The sequence below is a fragment of the Pleuronectes platessa genome, chromosome 14, assembly GCF_947347685.1.
Source record: "Pleuronectes platessa chromosome 14, fPlePla1.1, whole genome shotgun sequence".
Classification (NCBI taxonomy): domain Eukaryota; kingdom Metazoa; phylum Chordata; class Actinopteri; order Pleuronectiformes; family Pleuronectidae; genus Pleuronectes; species Pleuronectes platessa.
The window spans coordinates 7,803,333-7,816,382 of record NC_070639.1 but is presented as its reverse complement, the minus strand read 5'-3'; the positions used below and the strand labels follow the sequence as shown (position 1 = coordinate 7,816,382).

General features: G+C 47.6%; 2 protein-coding genes across 10 annotated transcripts in view; both read right to left on the bottom strand.

Moving 5' to 3' along the window:
- Nucleotides 1–13,050, bottom strand: part of lmo7a (LIM domain 7a) — a 48,056-nt gene that overhangs the window by 11,988 nt on the left and 23,018 nt on the right. For 7 of the 9 annotated variants that reach the window (XM_053439324.1, XM_053439327.1, XM_053439333.1 and 4 more), the window contains 9 exons: nucleotides 12,041–12,154; nucleotides 10,866–11,094; nucleotides 9,837–10,086; nucleotides 5,010–5,039; nucleotides 4,200–4,314; nucleotides 3,151–3,290; nucleotides 1,978–2,722; nucleotides 1,275–1,622; nucleotides 777–891 (listed from right to left, as the gene is read on the bottom strand). In XM_053439324.1, coding sequence (XP_053295299.1) covers nucleotides 777–891; nucleotides 1,275–1,622; nucleotides 1,978–2,722; nucleotides 3,151–3,290; nucleotides 4,200–4,314; nucleotides 5,010–5,039; nucleotides 9,837–10,086; nucleotides 10,866–11,094; nucleotides 12,041–12,154 — 2,086 coding nt within the window. The remainder of the gene's footprint in view (nucleotides 1–776; nucleotides 892–1,274; nucleotides 1,623–1,977; nucleotides 2,723–3,150; nucleotides 3,291–4,199; nucleotides 4,315–5,009; nucleotides 5,040–9,836; nucleotides 10,087–10,865; nucleotides 11,095–12,040; nucleotides 12,155–13,050) is intronic. The other 2 variants (XM_053439326.1, XM_053439325.1) reach the window with 2 other exon arrangements.
- On the bottom strand, nucleotides 5,047–9,415 carry LOC128455629 (LIM domain only protein 7). Its single transcript, XM_053439354.1, has one exon. The coding sequence runs from the start codon at nucleotides 7,543–7,545 to the stop codon at nucleotides 6,949–6,951; it is 597 nt and encodes a 198-aa protein (XP_053295329.1). The 5' UTR covers nucleotides 7,546–9,415; the 3' UTR covers nucleotides 5,047–6,948.

The following is a 13,050-nucleotide window of genomic DNA, read 5'->3' as shown; positions in this document are numbered from 1 at the left end:
GTGTGTGGAAGTGGATGACTGTAAAGTGCTTTGAGTAGTCATCAAGACTAGAAAATCGCTATATAAAATACAGACCATTTACAGACCATAATATCTTATTTCATCTGTGCCTCTTTGATCTGCATCAGTAATTTGTGCCAAATAACAATAAATGGTCTGTTTTGGATGTTCGGAGCATTCTAGTCTTGATGACCACTCCAAGCACTTTACAGTGTAGTATAATTCACACATCATTTAAACACCGTCGGCAAAGACCTCAAGATCTGCCCGCTGGCTAACACTGGCACATTTATAGAAATGTTATTGTTCTTATACGTAAAGACATGAAATAGAAAAGAAAGGTAACAAGCAAAACATGACGTGATGGAATAAACATACAACAGGCTTAAACACACTGAACGCTGATGCTGGTGTGACAGAGTACATACGTATGTGATGGAAAAGTACAGTCATTTAGTCATGTGGAGGTGGAGAATCAGTGAAAAGAGGCTCAGGCCCAGCAGATCTGACCCAGATAGATGTTGCCCTATTTAAGTCTGGCACTGCCTCTAAAGTGGACTAAAAAACCTGCTGACGACTAACCAGCAGAGCCCAGCTGTAAAGTACAAAAGCTCCCAATGTGAGAAACATGAATCTTTGAGCCCAGAGTGAGATATAACCGTTGTCAGTCTGAAGTTTAACCACTGGGGATATAGAAGTTTAACGTTGCCCGATTGCCTTTGAATAACATTATTCCTACACTATTATAATCCTTTTCTCTGAAGGTCGTCTGTTACCTGGCGCGATGGTCGTGACGCGAGCTCCGGTTGAGTCCCAGGCTGCCTGGAAGCCAAAGTCTCTGCTGCTGTTGGGCTTCTGGTTCAGGTTGATCCGCATGTCGCAGTAGTTCTCCTACAAACCAGACACCAGCACAGGTGAGTGGAAATGAACGACAACACTCCTACAAGCATTAAAAACCTGGGGCTGACTTTCCATCACCCAGGAGAGAGGAGAGAATGTCAGGTTATGTTTCTATAAATACGCAGCCTTGTATAAATCATTTATTACTGCAAATTAACCTGTTGAGATTCTTTAATTTCAACATCACAGCAAATTATACAGAAAATAAAATAGTTTATTATGCATTAGGTTTCACGTCAAATTGTGAGAATTCCCCGTCAGAGTGAGTCTTAAATACAATTCATGTTAACAAAGCCGCATTATTTTTTAATGCCTTCAATGCAGGAGAAAAGAAAACAGCTGATCTGTTGTGTCAACAGCAGGTAATTAAATACCTGGCTGCTTTCTTTGGCTGGAGCAGGACTGACTGGAGCAGGACTGACTGGAGCAGGACTGACTGGAGCTTCTCTCCTGACTGGAGCTTCTCTCCTGACTGGAGCTTCTCTCCTGACTGCAGGAGCAGGGACGGATGAGGTGCTCTGAGTCGAGGTGAAACTCTTCGGCGCGGTCTTGCCCCATGTCACATCTACCTCCTCCTCCTCCTCCTCTTCCTCCTCATCTTCACTGCTGTGGGCCGAGCTGGAGCGAGCCTCTTCCTCGGGGGTCATGAACTCGTGATAGCGGCTCGGCACCGACGACTTGTTAGAGGCATCGCCATTGACGCGCTTGTGAGGGTCGCCCATCTGTCACGGATGAATGCAGAGTTATAATGAATGATCGGGGCCGTAAGAATGTAAAACTTTATTGAACAACAAATGGCTGATGATTACGAAATTAGCCCTTTAAACCTGCATTTGCTGTAACTGTAATGAATGTGAGAAGGCTGAAAAAAGCTGCTCTAGTAGTAAGCGTTATAAAAACACTGACCTCATCCATTATTCACACAGTAATCAGATCGTTGGGTAACAATGATGCACTCAAGACAAATAAAAGGGCACCTGATCCCAGAGGCAAACATTGATGCCCTTCCTCTAGATGCCCTTAGTTCAGTGCCACACTGGTAGTTAGTGTTTGGTTGTAAAATCCTCTAGTACTTACTGCGAAGACTCGTGGAAGTGAGGTGATGCGGGAGGCCTGGGTCCCGAAGGGCCTCGCCGTGACAACTGAGGTTAGACGTGCGCTATCCGATTTCTGGTAGCTCCTGGGGAGGGAGGCGGAAACATGAGACACCCCGGGAGGTTTGGGTTCCATCGAGCTGGGCTGCGGTTGTTGTTTGTACAGATAACCAGGGGAGGGGGCCTCCACCTCCGTTTGTGCGTGCGACAATGGGCGTCTTGGCTCTGCCACCTTTTGTAGGGCTCCGGAGGAGGAGACGCCGGTCGTGGTTTTCTCCTCCGTCTTGGTGGCTCTGCTGCGTTCTGAGACGACGGTCGTGGTTTGCTCCTCTGTCTTGGTGGCTCTGCTGCGTTCTGAGAAGGCGCTCCTCTGTAAAGGTGCACCTGCAGCAGAGTTGTGGAGAGAGCCCCGGCTGGAGGGAGGGAGGCTGGGAGTGATGGTGGTCGTGGTGTCTCTGCCTGCAGGACGGTCCACAACTTCGACTCCCCGTGATCTGGGAGGGGAAGCGGCCCTGCCCGTGGCTCGGGAGGCAGCGGGGGGGTCGACCTCTTTCAGAGAAGGCTCAGAGGGCTCGAAAGAATTGTAAGGAGTGTCAATAGTGTAGCTCCTGGCGGGGAGGGCTCGGGTACGAGGGGAGGCGACGGGTTTCTCAAACACGTCCTCCTCGTCGTCCAGGTAAGCCAGAGATCCGAGACGACTGCCAAAGCTTTTTTTCCCTGTATTGTCTCTGTGGACCGGACAGAGGAGAAGAAAGGTGATGAGATTAAAAGGGAAAAAAGTGATGCATAGGATCAAAGACGAAGATGGGCACAGGGAGATGAATGGGGAGGGCAATGAGAGACGAGGGGGAGCACAGTTGAATAGCAGTGGGCAGAGGAAAGTGGGGCAGTAAAAGAGGGGCAGGTTGGCAGGTTGAGAGCCTTGATTAAACTACATTTCCACAATGACTGAGAGACTCTCTGTGCTCAAATCTGCAAAACATCTCATTCACACCTTCTCTTTGGTTTACCTCAGCGAAGGATCCACCTCCGAGGGTAGACAGGACGCAAAACAGGAAGAAACTCAGTGAGCCTTGTTTAATTCCAAGTTAAAAACCACGAACTATCATCAAGCATTATCAAAACCACCGAACCAGGTGTTCTTATTCCTCCTCACCTCTCCTCTTGCATCTCCTTGAAGGTCTTGGACCTCCTGTTACTGCCGTAGGTAATCTCCTCCACCTTCTCACGCTCCTCTTTCTTCTTCACGATGTCAGAGTTGACGCTCCTGCGCCGGTTCTTCCATTTGCTCAGGTCCTGGAGTAAAAAAGCAGACTCAAGTCACCTGATGCATCAATTCGGTCCGATTCTAAGTTCTAACCCTAACCCTACACCTAGATCTAGATAGAAACAGACCGGCTGCGTTGCGTGGCTAACTGCGCAGTGAAGTTGAGAAGGAGACAGACAGAAAAGGAGACGGACAGAAAAGGAGAGAGGGTAACATTTGAAGGTGTTCTACTTGTGAGCTCCACAGGCTCCTCCCGGCTCACTTCCCCTGTGCATTAGGGGACTGTGTGACCTAAATGCTGCTTTGAGACTCCATTATTTTGTCGTGACACCAATCGCACTGCTGATAAACCTGGTGGGGCACAGCCACGCATGCACATGTGGATAACTGTATGTTATTCTTCACTTGAGCACTTGTAATGGAGCGTTAGTCTATAATATCACAGCCCTGCAGCCGATTTTCCAGGAACAAGCGAATTGTAAACTGATTACCTCGGATCAGAACATCACATCGTCATTTCATATTAATTCTGTAACTTGTACTGACAGTATTTCCTGCCTTTGACACTGTGATTTGGAAATGAGGACAGTCCGTAGCCATAGGGCAGAGCTGCACCAATCAGCGACTTCCTCCGTGTCTGGCTTCTGTCTCAACCCCTCTCATTTCACCCTGCGGCCGCTTCACTGCGTCACAACACCTGCTCCCCTGGTCGCCACACAGATCCACGCACTCACCTTTCACTTCAACCTTATCTGTGTTGGAAATCACAACTCTTTTTTCATCTTTCTGCCTGAGTCATCTTGTCTTTGATTTGTACAACAAGAATGGTGGAAACCGAACAGATGTCCTGGAGCGGTACACACGCACATGAATTTCCCACGAGATTAATAGAGTATCTATCTATCTATCTATCTATCTATCTATCAGTTAAAACTCACATCCTGCCACCTGTCGTCAGTAGCCTTTATCTTCTCGCGCTGCTTCTGCAGCTCTTCGTAGCGAACCTGCCGGTTGATGGCGGAGTCGTCCTGGATATCACTTGTTGATTTGCTCCTGTGGGGGAGATAAAGGTAAATTTTGTTTAAAGACCAATCAGCATTTAACGTGTTTCCATGCACCATCTCCTTCAGTTAAGCTGCAGAAAACATTATGAGAATACAATCCACCTTACACCTCCCATCCAACCTGTCCTGTAACCAAGCGTTAGTTTTGCAAACACAGCACACGGGTCGACCGCACACAACAGTGGTGAGAGGGTTAGTGGAAACATGTCACCGCCTTTCCTATCATGCAACGTCAGTCAAAGCTCACCACCCTACGGACAACATCACTCACCTGCGTAGATTTACACACATCTCATATTTCGACCAGAGTGTTAGGACCCCTGCTCGGTCACGTCTCTCTCTCTCTCTGGGACACACTGCAGTTTGGGTGGATGGATTACCTAGCGTATTGCTATTGTACGCATCCTTCTATCTTTTTTTGTTTTGTTGCTTTGTTTCTTTGTCAGTAGAGCTTTGTGGAGCTGCACCCTACACCCTCCTCCCCCCCAAAAAAACCCCTGAACTTGGCCCTGTACCATGCAATACACGTTGCTGTGTGTCAGCGTTTAGAAGCCAGAGAGAGAGAGAGAGGAGAGCAGCACAAAAGCACAGGAGGCAGCGGGGGGTATGGGGGTGGGTGTGCGACTGTAAGAGACCAGAGCAAATGCAAACGTGCCACATTCCTGCGAGCCCGCATCAACTCACCCGTCGATACTCTCTGGCGTCTGGCGCTCTCTAGGAAACCAGACAGAACCACAGACAAACAGAGTCACTTTGCTGCAGAGTGGCCTTGGACTCAGAGGATGGAGAAAGGACTGGTTGAGAGCAGAGGGCCAGTGTGACTCTTAAAATAGCTCATCCTCCAGTCTGATAGTGATTGAATATCATTGTATGATAAACATCTATTCCTGTTCTCTCTCGCCCTCATTTCTCTCCTGTCAACACGTCCAGTCGACACAGCTCAGCCGTCTACCATGAGTCCAGCTCTGTGTGTTAATAGGAATTTTTTCCTCACCCACTGTCAGCAGGTGCTTGCTATCACTGGGAGCTAGTGTCATAACCTAACTCTGTAAAATGCCTTGAGTAGAAGAATATATATAAATTTAAATGTGTGTATAACCAGTGGTGGAATGTAACTACGTGTATCTACTTCATTACAGAACTTAAGTGTTTAAATATATTTTTATATATTATTCATGGTTCTCCTTTGCTTTATAGATTGATTTGCATTACTTTCCACTTCTGTTCTTCTAGATAGATAGAAAATATCTGTACATTCTACTCAAGTACATTTTCCGTGATATTTATATATTTCAAAGAAATAACATGTATACAGAAAGTCCACTGCCGTGACTCAGCAGTAATGATGTTGTTTATTGTTGGATTTGAGAATAGGCTACATACGGCAAGTACTTTTGCCTTTAATACTTTAAGCACATTTAAAAGCAGATACTTACTTTTACTTAAGAAAAGTTAATGTGATACTTTTTACTTGAGTACGTTTTTGTTTGTTTATTGTACTCTCCCCACCGCTGTTTATAACAGTAGTATCCTTACTGTGCAGGATCATTTTTCCGTTCCCTGACATTTGACTGGAGAGCTGCGTTGACACGTATCTTTCTACCCCAGAAACAATGCTTCCTTTCTGGAGACTCCAACATGATGTCACTGGAAATGTGGTTTCTTACACATGGATGTGAAGTAAATCCAGATGGGCTGGACTGGGGTTAAATGGTTGCTTTGTGAATGCTTTTGTGTGTCTGTGCGTGTGCAAACACTGTGGCGCAGATTTGTGTCCGGGTTACTATGGAGTCCGCAAGTTGCACCTTCGTTCAAAGCCGTGTGGAATTTCTACAGGTTTTTTTGTGTCGAGTCCAAGGACAAGGCTACGTTTAACTGCGCCGCTTAAAGTCAGAGTCCTCGGGAGGTTATGTCTGGATATTACTCGAGGCTCCTCCACACGCTCGTGCTACTGCACTTTCAGCCTTACATGTCAGTGTGAAGTTCCCTGTGTGGAGGAAAAACAACTCAGAGCCACGTTCCTGTGGAAGTTATGAGAGTTCAACGAACGGCCAGTTCAATGCAACGTATCACAACTTCATCAATTCTCTTCTCTTCTTTATTGTTTTCAATCAAAGGCAAACTCGGTCCGATGGGAAAAAGTAAACCAAAAAATAAAACGTAGAATTTTGTCTCTTTACAAAAACTCATCATGAATCAAACAACTTGAATGAGTTTATGCTGTTTTGCTCATAAATCACATTTCAAAATACACATGAGTTGTGGGGTTAAAGTGAAACCTGGACATCCAAAACTTGCACTTACAATATACCATATATTCACTGTGCAGAAAAACCATGTAGTATTTCAGGGTTACTACTGTAGTGAATTTTCACCACATGTCCTTTGCTGCATTTTCTGTTGAAACACACAAAACTGATCCAGTGAATGCAAACATTTGATAGTGGTTTTCAGATACGAGAGTTTAATCTGGTACAACTCTCATCTCTAACAGCAATGGCTTTAAAAACATGCTGTCCACACCAACTCAGCATCAGACAGGATATCTAAAGACTGAAAAGAAAACAAAATGGAAGACAAGACCTACAAAGTAAAGAGAAGCTACAGTTGTATCGACATGTGTCTACAGCTTCAGAGCAGCTAGTCTCTCCAACAAGAGCCTCCTCTTATATCTCAGCCTGCTAGCTTCCCTGATAGCCTGCCACCTCTGCAGGTCACCTTCGCTACAGGAAGAAGGCACTGAGGGAGTCATCTGATTGGCTGATTGGCTCTGATCAAAACAGGCTCCGAGTTTACGAATCAGCATGTCATCCGTTTTAGGACGCGGCTCCATCTCAACCTGATCCTCTTTATTTGTTGCCGCTTCCTGGGTCAGAGGGCACGGCGGGCAGAGGAGTCTGGCTCTGAGGTTAGGAGGCAGAGCCCACGGCTCCGGGATGGACATGGGGGCGTAGTTATCAGGGGCTCCCGAGAGGGGTCGCTGGGTCTGCTGGGTTTTCTCCTTACGATACACCACATCGTCCTGCTCGATGTCAGGGAAGTCGATCTCCTCTGTGCCGCCGCGGCCGTGCTGCTGGGTGATGATATTGATTTGCGGCTCAGATGTGTAGAGGCGGCGTTTGTGGGGCAGCTGAGACTTCACCATGGCCAGGTCCGTGTTGGACTGGAAGGCCAGGGTCCGCCTGGCAAACATGTCGTCGTTCTCCAGGTCGGGGAACATGCCCTCATAATCAAAAGGGTCTGGCGGCTCCCGGGGGTCCTGGCGCCCCAGGAGAGGCCACCTCTCGCATTTGACCAGCCTGGGACCTGAGGTGGGGTCCACTGGGGGGAACACCAGAGGGGGAGGCTGTAACAGAGGGGGCTGTGTCTCGGGGAGCTGTGGGGGAGTGTGTGGTTGGATGTGAGGACTGCAGGGCGGGCAGGAGGAGAGAAAGGACAGAGAGGTGATGAGTGCATGCTTGTGAACTGGATGAAAGAGCAAGAAAAGGAGGAAAAGATACAATAAGCAGCAAAAGTGGTGGTATTTGATTCAAAAGATATTGACCAAATCCGGATTTTACAATCACACTGCTATGAAATCTGAATCTGAATATAATTGCTTTAAATCTTCACTAGAATAGGCAGTAATTAAGATATGATACTGCGGAGAGGCCGTCTATTTAATGATGCATGTTAGGGAAACTGCAGTAGCTCTTCTTTGTATTATATGATTAGTATATTAGGAAGCAGCTCATCAGAAATGCAGCCGCTGATATTACTCCAATTAAATCTGAATGCTCTAAAACATTCCTTCATTGTCACAATCGTGCAGCTGTATCGACCTTTTCCCCACAACGAGGGCGGTGTGAGCCGAGGCCTTGTGTGTTTGGGAGTGAGAGGGAGAGGGGCCGCAGGGAGAGGGGGCGGAGGAGGGCCGAGGACCGGTGTCACAGTCCGAATCGTCTGACGAAGAACTGGACTTCTTAGGGCTACAGCAGGGTTGACGAAAGGAGAAGGGGACAGAGGAAGGCAGCAGGAAGAGAGGGAAAGAGAGGAGGCGATAGCAGGGAAGGAGAAAGAAAAACAAGAATTGATTGAGCAGACCACATTTCCAATCGGACAGTGTACAGGTGAAACTGGCATGCAAGTAAGGATGGCAGGATTAAGTGTGTCAAGTCGGAAAAGGTAATGCAAGAAGCAGAAAATGTATTCTTTCTGAAGTTATAAGCCTAGGTGTGCATGTGCAGTGAGCTGTGTTACAACGCCCTCACACACCTGAAGCCTTGCATCTTCTTATACCAGGGCCTCGTCTGAGAGCCCAGTTTGATCTTCTGTAAGTGAAGGTCTTCCTCAGGCGTCCAGAACTTGGGTAAGAACTTGTCATAAGACACGTTACCCACAGGCTCCGGTTTGACCCCCATCTTGCGGCTGTAGAGATCATCTTGGACGGGGTCGGCATAGCCCACATCATCGTCCTCATCCTCCGAGTCGTCGTAAATTTCCCCGAACAGGCTGTCGGTCCTAACGGCTCGGCCGTGGTCCACCCTCACGGAGCTGTGGTGGGGCGGCCGCGGCTCCCCGCCGTCGATGCCGCCACCGCTGCTCGAGGGAGAAGGCCAACCGACACGTGTCAAAATTGTGTTCACTGCACCAAAAGTCACGCAGAGAGGAGCACATTCCACGAGCACTTCAAATGAGATGACGCAAGAAATGGCAAACCAACGCAAGCTCAAAAACCAAACTGTACAGGAGCCAAAAAATGATTTGAGGAAATATGTTGCCGACTCAAATCCCTCCTCCAAGCGGGTAGAATGCAGAAGGAGCAAATGAGGACGTGCTGCGGCTAAAACTCAACACAAGTCAAACGGAAACCAACAAACCCAAGACTTCAGAGCTGTTAGATGCAGCACACTATGACCAACCACTCATGGTTACAGTTAACCATGCAAACTGAGGGTGAGAGAAGCAATGACGTCATCACGCAGGCAAATCAAAGTCACACCGCAGCTTCGTGTTCTCTGACCTGAGGCAGGCCACATTCTGCTGAGCGGCCACAGTGGGAGCCATAGTGCCCTTGGGCAAGGAGCCCCTCCCACCTTCAGCTGCCCTCCCTCCTGCCTGGGGACTGATGGGCAGGGCGAAGTTGGTGGGGGGAGCTGGGGAGGGGCTATGGAAGCGCCTGCTGGCCAGATCGTCCAGAACCAGATCCGGGTCCGGCCGGTCTGCGTCTGACTCACTGCCGCTCTCGTACTCGTCCGCCCACTGTAGCTGAGCGTCGGGCGAGGAACGCTGGGACACTTGACTTTTTCCAAAGCAGTCGGAGGAAATCGCCGTTTTGCGCCAGAGCAAAATTAAAAACAACACCATTGACCATTTGGAGACAGCACAAACACAGAGAGTGACAGGAAGATGGAGACAAAAACAGCCACGATGTAAAATTGAACCCATCACTTTCTGTTACGATGCTTTTAAGAGGGAAGTTAAAGATTATAAACGGCACCTTCAAACACTTTACTGTCGTGTGTGTTGTACCTGGTGAGTTTGCCGTCATCATCCGTGAATACGGGGCTGGCCCAGCTGCGCCTGTTGTCATCGTTGCGCTCTGCCCGTTTCTTTCTCAGAGGAGCGGGCACATAACCCGAAGTTTTGTCCTTACTGGGCAGAAACTGGTTGAACTGGGTGGCAATCTTGGGCGTGATGACGACTGACCGGCGGTAACTGAGGCCGTCCTTGTTCTCAGCCATCCTGAAGACGGAGTCGGCCTCGGTGTCACTGCAACAACCTGGAGCACGGTAGAGGACGCAGGAGCGAGGGACAAACATGGGGAAGAAGACAGGTTATGATTGTGAGGCAGAGAAGGAGAAGGCGGATGTCTGTTGGAGGTGAGGAGTCATAGCGAAGAGGACAAACGAGGTGAGAACAGGGGAAAGATTGAGGGGAGTGTGCTGTGTGTTCTGGCATGACATGGAAGGAGTAACAGAGGGGTGCAGGGTGGGGAGCAGAGGCCTCCTCATTTACAAGCTGGTGTGGACGACTGTGGAATGTCTCACTGCTCTCTCTTTACGAAGGGGAGGTGGGACTGCTCCCCTCCGCTCACTGACGAGAACTTCACTCTCTTACAGGGAACTACAAGTCTGTCATGAAACCAGACAAGCCTCAGTGTTGTTATCCATCTCCTTCTGAACCTGGGTGAATTTTTACTGAAAATATTCCCTGTCAAAAACTCACCACTAGAGGGCGATATGCATTTGTTTTCATAAATGGGAGTCAACACGCTGGCTCTGGTGGAGCATATCTTCCCATTTCAAATATTTGAAGTTCAAGACAGACGAACTGGATCACAAATATTGATGCGCAAACACAATTTGAGAAAAAGGCAGAATTCTTTGATGAGAATCTACTGAGGCAAAAACAATGCTGCGTCTTCCTAAATGCCATAAATACAAGTTAAATTGGGAGTGGGAAGTAGAAGAAGTTCTTCAGTTTAGCACGAGACTGTCTATATACGTACGTATGTGCTCCTGTTTGTTTGTGAATGCAAATGACAACACATCTCCTTACCCTCGCTGCCGCCTTTAAGGGTGATGTCGGAGGAGATGCTGTGAGGTCGGGATCCCAAGGAGTCCAAACTGTCCAGGGAGTCGTCTCTCCTGTGTCTGCCGCCGCTGCCTCCTCCTCCTCTTCCTCCTTCTCTCAGTTGGTAGAGCTCCTCTCGCTCGGAGTACCAGCTATCTCCAAAGCCACTGTCTCTGACGCTGCTGCCTTTCTGACTGGACGACTCCTGCAGAGCCTTTCACACACACACAAGCACACAGTCAGATAATGGCGTGCCAATTACAATATTTAGCTCTGCGGTGTGTTGTGTGCATGGGAGCTCTCCCAGTTAGAGTGTGAACTCTGAGCTGTCTCCTCTTCTCATTCGTGCCGACTCAGCTACTGTAAATATATATTTTCATACGGTCTATACGGGGGGAAAGCACGATGCAATTTGAATAGAATAACCTCATTGTTTTCTATTCAACAACCAGAGCCATGATCCATGCACCCTTGATGACTGTGTTTACTGCATGAGAAGAATGTCATTGCACACAAACGCCATAAACACTTACCCAGCACGGCTATAAACAAGCAAAAACTTGTCAACCACATTAAAAGAAAATGATTTTCAGATCTTTAATCCACCCGAAGACTCCCAGACAATACAAATCCACAAACTAAACCCAGGCTGAGCCTCTGCCACTGAACTTGGATTAACACGGCTAGATGTACAAGGCGTACAGTAACTGAAAAACTCCTGTAGTGAGTTGAATGACGGGGGCCTCGCACGCCACCCGGCGATAAATCTATGAGAAAGCAAAGTGTCAAATTCAACACTGGCATGAGCCGGGGTAGGGTGAGGAAACGTGCTTCCTCGGGGAAAGAACGTGGTAACATTTGGCATGACCTGTGCACTGCGCTGTAAACAAGATTAGAATAGCTGAGTCGAGGGATCGGGTCATTTGTGACTTAACCTAACTTTGGTTTCCCCTCGTGGCCAGCGATCAGCGGCCGCCTCGGCCTATCACGCTCATTCCTCCGCGGCATAGTCCACATACCGGGGAGGATATAGAAATGTTCTGTGCACTGGTTGTAAAAGAGGATTTCATTCATGCTATTCCTGGTTTCAAGGTGGAAAATTAAGCTTTTTGTTTCATGACAGCAGGGATAAGCCAGCTCAAAGTGCACAGTGTGTTTACCTTGTACAGCGCTGTGCCCAATAATCCCTCGAACGCCTTGAAGTTCAGGTGAGGTCCATCGTAGACTCTGTCGCACTGAGCTCTTCTGCCGAGCCAGAAAATGGTGATCAACACCTGGAGAGAGGAAAACAGACATGTAAGAGAAATCCAGTTCTTATCAAACACAATCGGATTATAGCGATACCTTTATGCCCTCACTGGTGGATGTTGTGTGCGGTGCTAAAAGCAGGTGATTGTTATGAGCTGGGGTCACATCACCCTCTAGTTTCCAGGCTCATCCAGAAAACTCTGCCCTGCTGCTGTTTGTGTGTGTATTATTCGGCCGGACGGGGACACGCAACGCACTACATCAATTCTGCTGGTCCCCCATCACACATGAAACCATTCAGACCGACATGTCAGCTCTTTGGGTTGATGCCATGCAAGTTCAAAGTAAATGATTATTGTTGCAGTTGGAGTGCACAGCAGAAACACGCAGGAGATCAGCGACGAGGCTGTGATGACAGACACAGTGTTTCCTGATCTGGCTGAGCAAATAAACAACATTAATAACTATCGCAAGAGTTTAAAACTACCACAGTCACTCAGGAGCAAATATTAAATAAGAAAGTGACATTTATCGAGATAATTATCTATATCTACTGACATGAAAATGTTTATCTCGATATAATTGAATTGTCCAGCCCTATTTCCAGCATAGACATCACTTGCAAATGATACTTTAAATACAACCTATGACTAATATCACCAGATGGGAAAAAATACCACAGAGAATACAAACTGTGTTGAATAAATATCCTCATTCTTATGTCACGTCTCTGTTACAACTGACAACTTACAGGAGAGACCTTAAAACCAAACCAAATGAAGGAAGAAGACATTTCACCAAGATGAAAGCAGATCAAATGTTTTTTTCTTTTTTCTTTTTTCTTAATTTGTTTTGTGGACACAAACACATTGTAGTTACTGTCCCAGGCACCTGATCTGGTATTGAGTGCAGGAGAAGGTCG